Source organism: Dermacentor variabilis, chromosome 9 (assembly GCF_050947875.1).
Source record: "Dermacentor variabilis isolate Ectoservices chromosome 9, ASM5094787v1, whole genome shotgun sequence".
Classification (NCBI taxonomy): domain Eukaryota; kingdom Metazoa; phylum Arthropoda; class Arachnida; order Ixodida; family Ixodidae; genus Dermacentor; species Dermacentor variabilis.
The window spans coordinates 33,761,763-33,777,104 of NC_134576.1; the positions used below are offsets into that span (position 1 = coordinate 33,761,763).

Below are 15,342 nucleotides of genomic sequence, written 5' to 3' on the forward strand. Positions count from 1 at the left end.
GACCGCTTAACTTGGATTCGCGCTCCCAACGCCTTGTTGACAATGAGCCGCGTCGAGCAGTCCCGGTACGCCATGGCAACCCCCTCTCTAATTATTCTACCCAAATTCACATAATCTAGAATGCACAAAAGAATGTCATGAGGCACCCGGTCAAACGCTTTCTCGAGATCAATTTGGAGCATTGCCACTCGTGCACCCATGGCATCGCAACATTCGAGGATACTGCGTGCTACGTGTATATTTGAGAAGATAGCTCTGCCTTTAATGCCACACGTTTGATGCGGCCCCACAAGCTTCGCAATGACAGTCTGCAACCTCTTTGCTAAGATTTTCATCATTATCTTATAGTCTCCGTTAGTGAGACAAATTGGGCGGTAAGAAGTTACTCTTCGCAATGCAACGGGATCTTCTGACTTGGGTATAAGAATAGTGTGGGAAGATGAGAAGGACGGGGGTAGTACTTTGAGCTGGAATGCTTCGTTATATACATCCGCTAAGGCTGGTGAGATCGCACCTTTGAAATATTTATAAAAGGCTGAGCTTAGACCATCAGGGCCAGAGGACTTCCCCGGATGCATACTTTCAATAGCACTTTTCACTTCCTCTTCCGAAATTGGTTCCTCCAATGTTTCTTTCGTACTTTCATCTAGCCTTGGCATCAACGACAAAAAGTCCTTTTTAAAACGATCAATGTCGACTGCGCAGTAAGTGAATAAACCACTGTAGTGCTCGAAAAAAGCACGCTCGATATCTTCTGCTGCGTCGCTAACTTTTCCGCAATATTCGATTTCCGCTATCTGATTGCGGCGCGCATGCCACTTTTCTGAGCCTAACGCTCTTTTCGACGGTACATCTCCCATTATCAGCCTTTCAGCCCTTGCCCGCACCAAAGCACCGCGGTATCTTTCGATATCGAACTGTTCTATTTTATGTTTCAGTGCGCGAATATCGTCCATGAACATGCCGGGCATCCTACATTCCTCACTGATCAATTTTTCTAAATTCCTGCGCATCTGTTTTTCTTCTGCTCCCTTTTCTCTGCATATAGCGCTCGCACGCTCTAAAGCCTTGATTTTAACCGCCTGCTTGAAGTTCTCCCATTTTTCACCAGATGTCGTGTTATCAACAGCATTCATTTCTTCAACTTGCTTCATTACATCCGCTGTAAACATTTCGTCGCTTAGTAATTCCGAATTAAATTTCCATAGTTGCCACTCGAAGCCCTTTTTCTTTTCTTTCGTGCTTGCTACTAAAAAGCTGACCAAACAGTGATCACTGAATGAAAGTGCGCTCACGTGGTACTCCTTAAAAAGGGGTATCAAATCAAGGCTCACATACACTCTGTCAAGACGGGCGTGGCTGGCTGCCTGAAAGTGGGTGTACTGCGTAGTCCTCCCACCACCGAGACACTCAGCAACGTCTTCCAAACCATCGTCCCTTATCGCTTAGCGCAATGGTGCTTGCATCTTTGTACGGTCTGGCGCTAGTTTTATCACGGGCTGAAAGAACACAGTTAAAATCACCGGCAATAATGAGGAGCCTATTACACTGGGTATACTGTTTTAGCTGATCGAAAAATCTGAGTCTTTCCTCAGCGACAGTCGGCGCGTACAAACAAATAACACGCCATTCCAATGACGATAATAAAAAATCGCAGACAATAAGCCGACCTGACGGGCATGACGTCACAGCTTCTACTTTTGCTCCAAGACTATGTCGGATGAACAAAGCGCACCGAGACGAAGTTCCCACAGCATGGTTCACTATAACACAGTATCGAGCTAAGAATTGACGCACCATGCCCCTGGCTTCGTCGTCGCCCTCAACTTTCGTCTCCTGTACTGCTAGAATGTCCAGGTCATGTTCGCTAACTAGTCGATAGAGTTGACTTTGCTTCCTCCTTGAGACAAGCCCACGTACGTTTAAAGTGGCCACACGAAATGACCTATCCATAGACATCATTGCGAGGCGGTGAGAACCCGGGGGCATGACGCTCACCTCACTACTGCGCTTTTTTTCCTGGGTGTCTTGTCACGGTGCAGTCCTCAGGGAGGCAAAGGCGGCGTTTCCGCCGTCTTGCGCTCCGTCGAAGTGTTCGGCCGAAGCCGATGGGAAAGACGCCGCACGGGAGTCGTTTTCGCAGGCGGCTCGTCCGTTGCGAGGGCGCTGGGCCCCACTGAGCCACGAGTTCGATGCTTCAAAGCGGTACAAAAGCGCCTCTAGTGAACGCGGTGTTGCCTTAGAAACAAGCTGTTTCTAAGGCTCAGGCGTGCGTCGCTTGCTCAGGCGCACATTTCGTTGTCGCGCCGAACCCTGCGTTGCTCGACGCTCACCGCGTCCGATGCGGGGCGCGTAGTCGCTGCGCCGTAGCCCATTGTCTTACACCCCTTGGCGGGTCGACGGGAACGCTGTCGCGTTCCACTCTTGAAGGCGAAGCTTAAGCGTCCTCCAATTTTTGTCCTCGGGCTTCGGGCTTGGATCGCGGCTTTGCGGGTTCGTTCGGTACATGAACGCACAAGCACCTCCACTAGATGTCACGTGGTGGTGACGTTCTCGAACACAGTATAGCAATGCTGTGAAAGACAAAGCTAACTTTTATTGGGCGAACCTGTGCCCATAAAAACAGGCTACACTTATAGCACAACGATAGCGGCGAACAGGGTCGTCGAACGTCGAAAATCTGATCAGCGGGTTGAGCGCGTCGGCTTTTATACAGTAGTCACCGAATGTTCCAGACTAATCGTTGGGACCCGCGTGCCTTCCACAAAGTTCTATACCATTCGCGTCACGCGATGAAATCAGATAACACAAGTTGCGGTGAAAGACAGTGGACGGAACCATCGATAACATTCGAGAAACTTCTTTTACATGCAGGCGCGTCCTGCGCTGTGCGATAACATTTTTCAGGCGGCCAAACGTGGTCGCCCGATAAAGCTAAGTACACGTGTCAATATCTTTTATTTTAGCTCTTCTCAGACTGAAATATTAAACGTGCGAAGCAATAATAGGAGATCGACCCACTCAAGAGGCAGCGTTTCTACCAGAAAGCTTGCCTTCATGCATAGCGTTCGCCGCCAGCGTTTCCCGGTAAACGTTAGGGTTACATAAGCTGCAGTTGCCGGGAAGTATGAAAAGCAGTCAGCGGTGTTTGAATGCTATCGCGTTCCATTCTTAAAAGCGGAGCTTCATCATCCGTCCCGCTTTTTTTCTTTTCTTTTTTTTGCGCCTGCTCACAGAGTTCGGGATTACCTGTGAAAAAACTGAGGCTGCTGCCAGACGCTGTGCCCATCGTATTCGCGCACCGATGCATCCTGCAAGCCAAGCGCTGCAGCGCTTTAGAAAAACGCCGCAATAAACGGGTAAAGTGCAATCTTTTTTACGGCGAATGGCGCGTTGCGCGGTGGCCTTGGGAAAAACGCGGCGTCTAGTCAAGTGGTACAAAAAAGAGAGAGAGAAAACACGTGACCTTGTGCGAGTGATGGTCCGGTGGAGAGGGGAACGGCGGCACGCGCAGGCACCAAAACAGGTGTTGCGTCGCTGACGTCACGCGGCGGTGGTTGTGGCAACATTCGACTGCGAAGCTAGAGACTGCGATGGAGGACGCTCGCCCGGGGCCTAGCGGATTGCGCGGTAGGCCTCGGAAGTACGCTACGGCCTCGGATGCTCGCCAAGCGAGAAACGAGGCGCGACGTGTGAAGCGGCGGGAGCAAGGCGTTCGACCGCGAGTGCTGCTCTCCCCTGCTGAGAGGATGCGACGTAAAGTCGAAGAGAAACGTCGTTGGCGCGAATCTGACCCCGCTATACGAGCGCGCGAAGCCGCAGCTAAGCGTCGAAAACGAGCCGAAGAAGCCGAACTACGAAAGCAGCAACGCGACGATGCGAGACGGCAACGTAGAGAGGGGGCCGAAGCTCGCAGGCAACGGCTGAAAGAAGAGACCGATGCTCGTAGAATGGAAGCGGAGGCTCGGCGTCGTCAGTCGGGCGCGGCGGCGACGAATCGATTTCTGAAGGCTTTCGTGGAGAATCCGTTTGGAAGTGTGTGCGAAGTTTGCGGTGGATTGTCGTTTGCGAACGATTTGACCCAAGTGAAGGCAGCGTCGTGTGAGCTTCTCCGGCGGCAGTTCCCAACGAGAAATGTGGCGGAGTTTAACGTGGGTCGCACGTGCATCGGCTCACTTCGACAGGGGAAGATGCCAAACCACTGCACGACCAACCGATGCGTCTGTCCTCCAAAGCCGCCTCACCTGCCCCATAGCAACTTGGTGAGCGAGCGCATATGGTCTCACGGCGGATTTCGTTCATACAGATACGACGTATTCTCTACACTTCCAACCAAATGGCAATTGCAGGACCGGTGATCAACGTGCCCATAACACTTACTGGCTACAGCATGCTGCACCTTAATTTAGGTAGTGCATTAAGAGCTCGCATGTGTCGTTCAGGAGGTCGACCTAAAGCGCCACGCGTGTACCTTACACTGCGGCTCGTTATGTCTTGCAAGAAGTCTGACCCCTCCGATCACATAACTTAACGCATTACCAAGTAGGCTTTCTCCTACACGTGTTACAGGAGTGCAACATGCTGCCGAACTTTTACAGCGAAGCTGTGAAGCGCTGGTTCCCCCAGGATCGTGTCCATGTCTAGACGCAAAACTATCATCATCAGCATTGTCTTCTTCCACAGCTGGCTCGTTGGCGCCCCCTCGGCGCTACCGCGTGAACGCGCTCGTGCCACTGCCCCAGCGTTCGTCGTTGTCATTAATTAAGAAAAACAGACGTAACCAATTTTACAGCGAAGCTGTTAAGGGCTAGTTCCCCCAGGATCGTGTCCGTGTGTAGAAACAAATCTCCCCATACGTGGGCCCATCCCGAAGATAGTGCAATACCGGGCCGACCCGCGGCGGAGGTGAAACAGGCGTTAAGCACTCCCCAAACGTGCGCCGATCCCGAAGGTAGTGCAATGCCGGGGCGTTCCGCGGCGGAGGTGCAGTTCGCCATTAAGGGGCCCGCATACACAGCATCGCCGGTTTTCCTTCATCACGAGTGGAGTGGCCGCGAGTGTCATTATATATATACAGAGTGTGCCAACTAATTTTGGCGAGAGCTTAGAAATATGCAAATGCCACGAAGCTGGACCAACAAAGGTAATGTTGTTTGCCATCACTTGGAGATGCTCAAATTTTTTAAAAGTCCACCTAATTAGACAATTAGTCTCAAATAATTAATCAACTTCTCAAATATTATAATTAAATAATAAGTGTCAATGAGAAAATTGTAGAGCGACATGAAAAAATCTCGATATAGCTTTATGTTCCTCAACACGTGCTACATAAAAGTGTTTTTCCAAGCATGAAAGCAGCCCGCAAACACAAGCAAAAGTGTCGCGCAACTCATCGCTCAAGCACATTGCGTGTGTACGCAGCCTTTGACGCTCAGAAAAACACTTTTATGTAGCACGTATGAAGGAACATAAAGCTGTGTCAGGAGTTTTTGATGTCACTCTACAATTTTTTCTTTCTTGAAATTTGTACGTTGAGTGGCCTATTGGAAACTAATTCTCATAGACGTTCACGATCTTCCCCCTTTTTTTTTTCGTTCATGCTTTTTCTCTCTGCTGTTCTTTCCACCTTCATTTCCCCCAGTGCAGGGTAGAAAACCAGAATCTTATCTGGTTAACCTCCTTGCCTTTCCCATCCCATTTATCTCTCTCTCTCTACAATTTCCTCATTGACTTTTCATCTAATTAAATACATTGAGTCAATGAATTAACATTAATTATATAATTACACAGAATGGAAAAAAACAGTTTGAGTATCCCCAAGCGACGGCAAAAAACATTAGCTTTGTTCTGTCCAGCTACGTGGCATTTGCATATTTTTAAACTGGCTAAAGTTAGCTGGGACACCCTGTATATGAATGAGTGACTGTGTGGATGTGAGCGACTGGCGTGAGTATGCGGATGTATGAACAAATAATTGCACAATATAAACATGCCATTGCTCATGAGTACGCTCACATAAACTATGCCTGGCCTGTTGCCGCCACACAGGCACTTTCAATCGCAATCAAGAATGGTTGCTGCTGCATGGTCCAGCAATCTGGATTGACTTGGTTGAGCCCACTATGCATGCTGATGCAAACGACACCCTACGATCACAATGCCTGGATCGCGATCTACTTTATCCGGATCAAGTGAAATCGCAATTTAAATTGTCTGGGTAGCAACACGAGATCAGGATGGTGGTCCAATCCAAATCGGGCTCGATTGTGATGTAAAGTGCATGTGTGTGACAGGGGTACTAAACTCTTGCACTTAGACTAGCATTTCTGTCTTCCCGTATACTACATTGTGTCACAAATTGCAATGCATACAAAATACATAATGAACAATAATTTATGGTGTATTTATTCAAGAACTAGCACATTTATTCTTGTTTGTTGATGGAGCACATGACTTCTCAGCTAAAGCATAGAATTGCAGGTCCTTGTTTTATGCATTACTGTGTCAGACGCTTTTCTTTGACCTCTTCTAACCCTCCCCTCCTTCCTTCTTGTCAACTTCACAGATCATTGATGCTCTCTTGAGAGAAAGTGATGGGAATGAAGAGCTTGACATGCAGGAGGAGCATTCCCCACTGGGAGCAGAAACAGCTGTGGAAGCTGATCCATGTTGTTCAAGTGGCACAAATGACTTCTTGACCGCAACTGCCTCGTGCAGCACAGATGCAGGTACACAGAGCGACTGTGGGAGGCACTCTAAATATGTTCAAGTGTCTTTGCGACCGGTGCAACGACATGTACAGATTCAAACCACCACAAAGACTGTCAGTTCAGGTTAGTATGCCAAACTGATCTATGTTGATTTCACAGAGAGCTTTCCAATGTCTAGTCATACTCTATGAGAACTGTTCATTTAGCCATTCGCAGTGCTTACATTTGTATTTATTCACCCACATGAGCACTGTTCTCTGATGACTGCATATGTTTACGGGTGAGTGCATCAGTTTGTGGCATTTACGATTCTTATCACTGAGCTCGCCTCCCAGTGTTTACTACCCTAATTTCGCAATGGATGTGTATGCCACTTTCTCATGTCCTTGCAATGTTCACCAATGTCTCGACACATTCCGACTTTTTTTATGCTGCGCATCCCACACGCAGCTGCTGCGGTCGGGAATTGGCGACATTGCACTGGGCAGCATCATGCCCCTGTGCGGATACTGTGCCTGCAGACAACTCTTTATTGCCCTGGAGGAGGTAAACCTACTAGGGAGCCAGGGGCTCCTGCACACGCGTCACGGCGCCAAATAATCCACTAGAGTTCGATAGCATTTCCCGATTTCTTATTTCGGAGCAGGTACTGAACTGGCGTAACTTGCCAGTTGCGGCAGTTTTGTATTTGCAAAAATGTGGAGGAACAAAGCGAAAATATAAAACTCTAATTTACGACTCAATAATGTAACACTCAGAATCGGCCTTCATCTTTATGCCTATTTAGGAAAGAGCTTGTTCCGTTTTTTAACAGATGCATGTTAACTTTTCTCAAAGCTTCTAACTGCATTGTTTCCATATTGAATCTTAAAATTTTTTTTGCAACTATACTCAAACCTCGTTATAACAAAGTTGGAGGAGCCGAAATTACTTTGTTATATCCGTTTCTTCTTTGTAGCCATCATTACCATTTACTGCAATATATGCCCAATGGGGTGCACAATTGTAAACATGTATATAAGTATATGGCCTTGTGACCTGCAGAACTTCTACATGGTCATGCATGCGATGAAATTCAAATAAAACAAAGGAATCTTTGGCGTGCGGAACACGCGACCTCTTAGCACCTGATGCGACAGACTTTAGATAGCTTCCTTCTGTTCCGCTGTGATGGTCTTTCGCTTCTGCTTTCCGCTTGGTTCAGCCAATGCGTTGACTCGTCACGGTCGAGCAGCAGGTAGCACAGAACACAGTGCTCCGCTGCATGATCGAGAGGCAAGGGAACTTCGCCGCACCAGCTTGGTTTGGCCAGCTCGTGGCCTCAGTGGTTGCACTGGGTGCCAATGCGATCTCAGAGGCCATGCCCAGCTGCCAGCCCGTGCGGCGTGCCCCAGGGAGAGAACCGAATGCACAAATATTTTTCACCGCGTGTAGCAAAGCTCGCGCAGGCAGGTGCAGGGAAGGTCTGGGCATGACCCCCGAGATTGTGCCGGAGAGATCTCGGAGGCAACGCGTAGTATATGTGAATAAGTATAAGCCAGACACTCGCAAGAGAGAGAGCTCAGTGGAGAAGTGCAATAGTGAGCTGCTGCTTGTGTGCAGCGGTGAGAAAGTGTTCGATGGCGTATTCGAAATGGGGACGCGAGAGTTTTGGGCTGCCGTGACGAACGAGTGTCGAACTCTGCAGAAAGTGATATACTCTGTGTGCTAGTCAGGTATTTTCTTGTTTGTTTTGGAGACAAAATTCCATTGGCAGGACAATTTCACTGCGTTAGAACGAGGTTTTATCCATATCTTTACAGGGATTTTACGGGGAATTTAATTTACTTTGTTATATCCACCATTTCTGTATATATCCCCTTAGAACGACATTTTAGTTTATTGTCATTCCATTTGTTATAAACTGTTAATGATTGTACTACGTACATGCTTTTGCAGCTTATTTTGCAAACGCACATAGAAGCTGGTGCTTCTGCTTTTATGGTTTTCGAATGTTGCTTCTGCTGTAATATATTACCCTCATGTATAGGACGTCCCCACGCAGCCATGTGCTCTCCTCCTGTATGCATTTGTAACAATATCGGTGTGAAAAATTATTCTGATTCTGAATATTTATATTTTTCTTATCTTAGTGTAAGTGCTTTAGTAACTAAGATGCTTATGTTTCACGTTCCCCGATCAGGGGATTATTTTCAGCAGCACAGTCACGAGTGACCTTTGCCTCTGCACCGTTTCCTTCGCTGCAACGGGCAATTGTGCCCCACTAAACGAGGCGCCAGGAAGAGACAGACAAGAAGGTTTGGACCCCATGCTTTTATTGGCACCGAGGGCCCAATGTGTGGACCCAGTTTCTACATACACGTATCTTACATAAATAAGCCTTGCACACAACAGGCTAACTCAGCTCGTTATATCGTGCAGCCATGGCTTTCTTCACTGATTCCTTGTAAGTGTTGACGGCCGTCGCTCCATACGTGGCGCCTCTGACGCCTAGTCCAGCACTGGCAACCCTCCGCTGAACCTGCAAACCAGCATAATCAGCATTTGAAACATACGCATGCCACACAGTGCACAACATGGCTGGCTGCACGCAAAGAAATTAAAAGCAAGAAACACGGAAGAGAGAGACCGAAAAGTGTATGTCCTGTCTTTTCATAGGTCGTGTTTATTTGGTGAACTTCTATCAATGGGCTGACCTCGCCATCTTGCTGCAACTGGTCACATTCGATGGTTAGACTTATTTGTAGGGTTTAAAGGACCCCTGAAACGGTTCGGACAAATTTTGTAGATGTGTAGGGTACAGCTTAAGTAGAACATTCACACCACAACTTAAGTGAAGCGTTACGTATTAATGGAGCTACAAGCCTAGTCATGCCCTAGCCATGCTTTTCCTCCTCAACTCGTTCGCCGAGCGATCGGGGCTAAGCTCAGCCTTAACTGGTTCTGCGTCACGATGCGACATCACATGGTCCACTTACGGTTGTTTTATAACCCGCCTGCGCGACACCTCTCCGCTAGCCGCTTGGCCGTCGACCCCAAGCGAGAGCTATCGAAGCAGCATCCATTGCGAGCATTCTGTCGCAGCGCCGAACGTGTCTGGTATTCCGGTAACCACACACTAGCTGAACTTTTCGATGGAACGGTGGAGGCATAAACTCAAGCTGATGAAGGAAATTTAGCATAGACGTACGTGAGCTGCCTGATCAGTCTCCACGGTCCGATCACCCGTTGGTGCAGAGCTTAACCAGCCAAAGAAAGAGCTAATGTTGCTCTAACCAAGTGTAACATATTTTAAATATTTACGAAAACAATCTGTTAACGATTACACTCCTGCAAAAAAGTTACACCAGCAGCAAAGCATACATTTTGTTACTGCTACTGTGTCTGGTTGAGCTCTATGCCACCAGGTGGCTGCACCGTGCAGACCATTCGCATTTGCGCTTCTGTTCATCCCTTGAAACGACACGCAAGGGGACACAGCCAGGCCCTGTCCCCTTGCGCTTGTGTTTACCCTAATACCGGACTCGCGAAACGCTATTGCGTTCGTAATCTTCCGGTGTAAAGTGACGGCCGCAGTCGTGCAAATCCTGGTGCCGATTGGATAGCGGCAGTCCGATGCGCTGCAGTCAGTCCGCTCATCTACTGGCTTGCAGAGGGACACGATGTCACAGCTTGACATATTGGCAGTCGCTACGTTTGCAGTCCCCAACGCAACAAAGTCGAATCATAGCGCTCGCGAAAATACAGACCGACACTGACTGCAGAGCTCTCGTCAAAGACGGAGCACGTTGTAACACAAGCAGACAACACTTGCTGTGTGCCGGAAGTGCTTAAGTGTACTGAAATATTGTTCTTGTGCATTCTCTTTATGTTACCTTCTTTTTATAAAAACAAATTAACTGACATTCCAACTATTACGAACATAATTTGTTTACAATAATGTTGGAAAAATTATCGATCACGCGCCCTGGTCAGCCAATCGGATAGCTCGCCCCACTGACGTCATATGGGTGATTTCCGTCATATGGGTAGGGGCGGCTTAAAATTCCGCCGAGAAGTGTGCTGCGATCGACAGCGATGTGCATTTTTAAAGCCTTATAATAAATTACACACTTTACGCGGAGCACTTAGATATGTCAATTAATGATCAGAAGGACCTACTCTAACGACTTAGCATGTTTGTAGAAAATTGTCAAAATCGTTTCAGGGTCCCTTTAATGCCAATGTTTGTAGAAATAAGAGTTACTGTAATTTACTCAGGGTGCTCTGACATTCGCCGTAATTTTTCTAGGGTTTAGAGACAGACACTCATTAAAATGCAAATTAACAGGAAGTCAAGTTTAAAATTTCGCATCACTACATCTTTAACATCTGTACAGCAACATCAGTATACTGTTCTTCATACAATCGACTTGCGTTATCCCAGCCTCGATGGGACTGACAAAACTAATCAAATTATACACCGGGCTGACTTAGAAGAAGAGGCACACAAACATTTGAACTTGCCACAGCTACATATGGCAGTGTTTGGCAGATTCTACCATGCCCCTGAATCAAATGCACAGATTTTATAGGTTTGCAAGTACAAATAATTGTGCTCCCAAATCTAACACAAAAGCATATTTTGCATCCCCATGATGCAATGCTGCTCGTATCGTGCAGATAAGAAAAAGAACTTAAGGCAGCGTTTTGTCTTCTCTGTCTCCTAATGATGAAAAAGGGCATCTGATAAACAAAGGGATTAAGTAATCTATGTTCAGTTTCCTATAGATTCAGTGCACACCCATTCAACTGAACTCCAGACAAAGTCTAAAGTCTGCTGCAGATCAAGAACTCGACACACCCGAAAATTTTTAAATAACCGGATGTGCAAGTTACTAAGCAGCAGGCAAGACTTTAGGCAAGTTTCATGCCCGCCAATATCAGGAAACAAGCTGGAGGTTTCATAATCCGCAATGCCTCCAGGGAGACATAAACAAGCCATAAACAGCAGTGGAAGTAACATAGTGGCACGAATGGCCGTTGAGGCGTACCTCAACAATGTTCGTTGTGCCAGCGTTGGTCTTCCCCAGGCCCTGTCCCTCAGACCAGCCCATGGCCTTAAGCATTTTGTTGCCTATGTTGTCCTCGCCAATGCCTTGCTTGGTGGGCTCCTCATAGCTCCTATGGTCAAGCACATAAGACAAATAAGCAAACAAACAAACAGATCTGCAGACATGCAACACCCGAACCGACAACTCGCTGTTCTCCCTAGAGAACTGCTGAACTGATTTGTGTGAAATATGCATTTAAAACAAGCTTAAATTCTAGTGACCTTTGAGAGGAGCTTTTTACTTTACATGTTCAATATTTTTATACAAACCTAGAAACATACAAAAACCTGAAAATTTAAGGAAACTGATGTGTGAGGTTCATAGCTAGTTTCACAATATAAAGTTAAAGTGGTTTACAAGGCATTCACAAAGTGCTCCAGTTTAGCACCACCGGAGTTAATAGCCGTGACAGCAACAACATCGAGGACTGATCAATGCCAACAAGGGCCAGTATTTTGCAGCAGCAGGGACTGCGAGTGGCACAGCGAATAAGTTTGTTGTGACTCATGTTTTAGATGTTCCTTCCTCATTTCCAGTGGTCCAAGCTGGAGGTGGACATCTGATCTTATAAGGCCAACTGCAATGAAATTTCAATTTGTTCGCAATGAATAGTATGTGTGACTAAGCAATCTTGGCAAAGCCCTACGGCCGGTAATTGTACAGTTTTATTTTAGCAACTTTAAACAGTACCTAAGCATATGACACACTGTTACGATCGGCCAGTACGGGTAGTGATCTTGTAGCCTGCTGCGACAAATCGCTTTATGAAGCCAACAATGCGTCTCCCTTGGAAAGACTACAGGCGTCGCAAGGCGAGACACATTTGGAAGACCGAGTATTGTTAGCTGGTTCGCTGTCACTTTCCCGGACCAATTGGAGCAAGAAAACTCCTGGAAAGGGTGTTCTACCACATTCCCCCATGGACTCTGGCAGACACGGCAGCTAACTGTAGAGTCAGCTCAGAAACCAAGACGTGCCAGCTTGAGTCAAGCGTGACAACCACTGTCTATGAAGCCCCCCTCTTTTCAGTGCGTTCAGTGAAACAAAAGTGCGGCAGTGGGTGTGTGAACCCTCGCCATCAAAGGTGGGTCCTTCGATGACTTTGGACGCTCCAATTTGACAAAGGATGGACGGCAGTTTTCCCTGGCCCGGGGAGCAGATGTTTTCGGCTCCTCGTTGTGCTTCGTTTCAGTTATGCTAGACTGATGAGACGTAAAGTTCTCCACTCTTCATGTGGATGTTGTAAATAAATCCCTACTTCTCGTTCTCAATGAGAACAAGTTCCTCCCTTCAACAACATCCTTAGCATGGATGAGTCGGACGACGGCATGGGCCAGCCCTCCCCCCCACCCGTTTTGACATGCCCGACCCTAACTCTTACAAACATTTATCTGGTAGCTGTCGCTATGACGTTAAGTCTGAGCATGCTACTTCTAAGATTTTCTTGCTCTCCCGAAAAGCAGTTCATGCCGAAAAGCCACGCATTCTAGGCCGTCACTTTCGGAGAGGTGTAATGTTTTTTTGTGTGTGTATGTGTGTGTGTGCACGCGTGTGCATGGTGCGTGGTTTCTTTTTTCCTGTTCCAGTATCAAAAACGGCTATCTTTGTGAGCTTTTCATCATGTTTACGTTTGTATCTCAAACGCCAAAAAGGAGGACAGAGGTTCCTCTATCCCCTTGAGACACCATGCCCCCATTTGATGACGGCAGTTGTTTTTGTTGGTTTCATCGAGTGCTGGGGGGGCCAACAAAAAGCAGCACACATGGTTCAACATGTCTTCATTTCACTTCCAATGTGGCCTGTACTGCTACAGATGACCACTTCACTGAATGTACTACCATATTTGATGAAGACGTCTGCTTCCTGCATTTCAAAGGGCACAAATCCACAGATCCATGCCAAGCTAGTGGTCATGTACAATGACCATCACTGTACACAGTCACTATACATTGCCACCAGCTAGGGTGGTCAACTCTCAAGTGGACAAAGTTGGGACAGGGGAGGGGGGGTGACTGCCAGCGACTGACCCAGTCCAAACGTGCAACACAGTTGAAATTTTTTTTTTATCCTACCGATTAGCAATTTACAAGAAAGGTGCAGTATATTTCCCTGATGTACACAGCTACCAATACAGATAGAGGTACTGTGAGCGCTTAGGACCTACAACACAGCTAGAGCAAGACAAAAAGAAAATCGCCTTCTGTTTATGACAATGCACATGAACACACACACGAAAAAAGAATGTGCAAATGAGCTGTCAGGTATTATAGAAAGGAATTGTTATTGTTACCCAGTAGAAAAACAAGCAACAGTTGGGACATTTGGCATTTACTCAAAAGTCGGACAGTAGGAAACCATATCAGCAGCTCAGCATGAATCTTTCTGTACTTTCATCCCTTGAAACGCAGAAAGCAGACCACTGCCCCTGCTTCAACCAATTCTCCAGTTGGACACTGCCGATCTTGTTTTGATGCCCTCGTAGTGTCCCACGGTACACAGAGTACAATTTTGATATTCTGCTAAACTAGAGAGACATACGCTCATTTCGATGCCTATCGTGCACACATGCTCAAGTTATGGTACCGATAGCACAAACTTTATGAACGCCCCTCGTATTGCACAGCCGCAGAAAGAAATTGTTACAACCACAATAAATTATCATCGCTGCCAGCCTCGTTACGCTTGTGGATGAGCGCAAGCTCCCATCTGTGCGCCCATGCTTGCGCAGACAGTGTGGCATGGCTCGTACGCATCGAAACACGGTGCAATTTCAGTGAACAGATCCTCTGTTATCGCGCGCTTATCTTCCTCAGTGCTATCATCTCCTCACTGTGGCACACACAAAAGGCGTCTCCTGTTGCCCTCTTCAACGATGGACGTTTTCCTCATCGATGCTGAAGTGCCACTCGGCTTGAACATTTGAGAATGTCTCTGCGGCTGGCACAACTTTTCGTTTGTGGCATCGCGTGTTTGATGCTATTACGATAATGCCATGCTGCATGCCGATACTTAAGTACCATACCAATATGACACAGGTCAAAATGGCGATGTCGCTCGTGTACTTCGGTTGGCTACTGGCACGGCTAGTAGCGGCTGCGATACTGACTTTTCTAGATGGTGCTAGCTATGCACCGTATTTACGGTATCATTTTCAATTACAAGCTGGCACATTTTTTAAAATCCTCGAATCTAAGCTGACCCTAGAATTTGGTATAATTGTTTGAAAAAAACTATTGGCGTAGATTCGAATAAATATGGTAATTATTTGTGGCGCTCTAGAGAAATTGAGGCTTCCTACCTAATTATGGAGTTGACGACTACCTACGAAAGCAAAAAAAAAAGTGGGACAGAAAACTGTCATGGTACACTCGAAACCCGCGATAACGAAATCTCGCAAGAACAAAATATTTTCGTATCCCCGGCTAACGGCCATAGAATTCAACGCATTTCGTATCTCTCGGCAACGAAATGTCGCTGCACTACAATTCCTGCATCAACGTAATTTGCTATAACATAACCCCGCATATTACCTACTCAAG

The 15,342-nt window shown here is 47.0% G+C and overlaps 2 protein-coding genes across 7 annotated transcripts in view; one reads left to right on the forward strand and one right to left on the reverse strand.

Moving 5' to 3' along the window:
• Nucleotides 1–3,225: 3,225 nt before the first annotated feature.
• Nucleotides 3,226–9,025, forward strand: LOC142592595 (uncharacterized). 4 transcript variants are annotated; one of them, XM_075704132.1, is made up of 4 exons: nt 3,226–4,262; nt 6,620–6,833; nt 7,161–7,256; nt 8,893–8,961. In XM_075704132.1, exons 1-4 carry the CDS (start codon nt 3,594–3,596, stop codon nt 8,922–8,924), a joined length of 1,011 nt encoding a protein of 336 aa, XP_075560247.1. In that variant the 5' UTR covers nt 3,226–3,593; the 3' UTR covers nt 8,925–8,961. The 4 variants fall into 4 exon arrangements, with proteins under 4 accessions (XP_075560247.1, XP_075560246.1, XP_075560248.1 ...); XM_075704131.1 differs by having other exon boundaries at nt 3,239–4,262; nt 6,566–6,833; XM_075704133.1 differs by lacking the exon at nt 7,161–7,256 and having other exon boundaries at nt 3,243–4,262; nt 6,566–6,833; nt 8,910–8,990.
• LOC142592594 (RNA-binding protein 5) overlaps nt 9,005–15,342 on the reverse strand; it is a 67,880-nt gene continuing 61,542 nt past the window's right edge. For all 3 annotated transcript variants that reach the window (XM_075704129.1, XM_075704130.1, XM_075704128.1), the window contains 2 exons: nt 11,744–11,873; nt 9,005–9,231 (listed from right to left, as the gene is read on the reverse strand). In XM_075704129.1, the coding sequence (XP_075560244.1) occupies nt 9,106–9,231; nt 11,744–11,873 (256 nt within the window). In that variant the 3' untranslated portion in view covers nt 9,005–9,105. The remainder of the gene's footprint in view (nt 9,232–11,743; nt 11,874–15,342) is intronic.

Bases quoted from the DNA above. Each gene is read 5' to 3' on its own strand.
- LOC142592595 (XM_075704131.1), top strand. From the start codon at position 3,594: ATGGAGGACGCTCGCCCGGGGCCTAGCGGATTGCGCGGTAGGCCTCGG. The intron at 4,263-6,565 runs GTGAGCGAGCGC...TCAACTTCACAG, and splicing joins ACCTGCCCCATAGCAACTTG to ATCATTGATGCTCTCTTGAG. The intron at 7,257-8,892 runs GTAAACCTACTA...TTCCCCGATCAG, and splicing joins TCTTTATTGCCCTGGAGGAG to GGGATTATTTTCAGCAGCAC.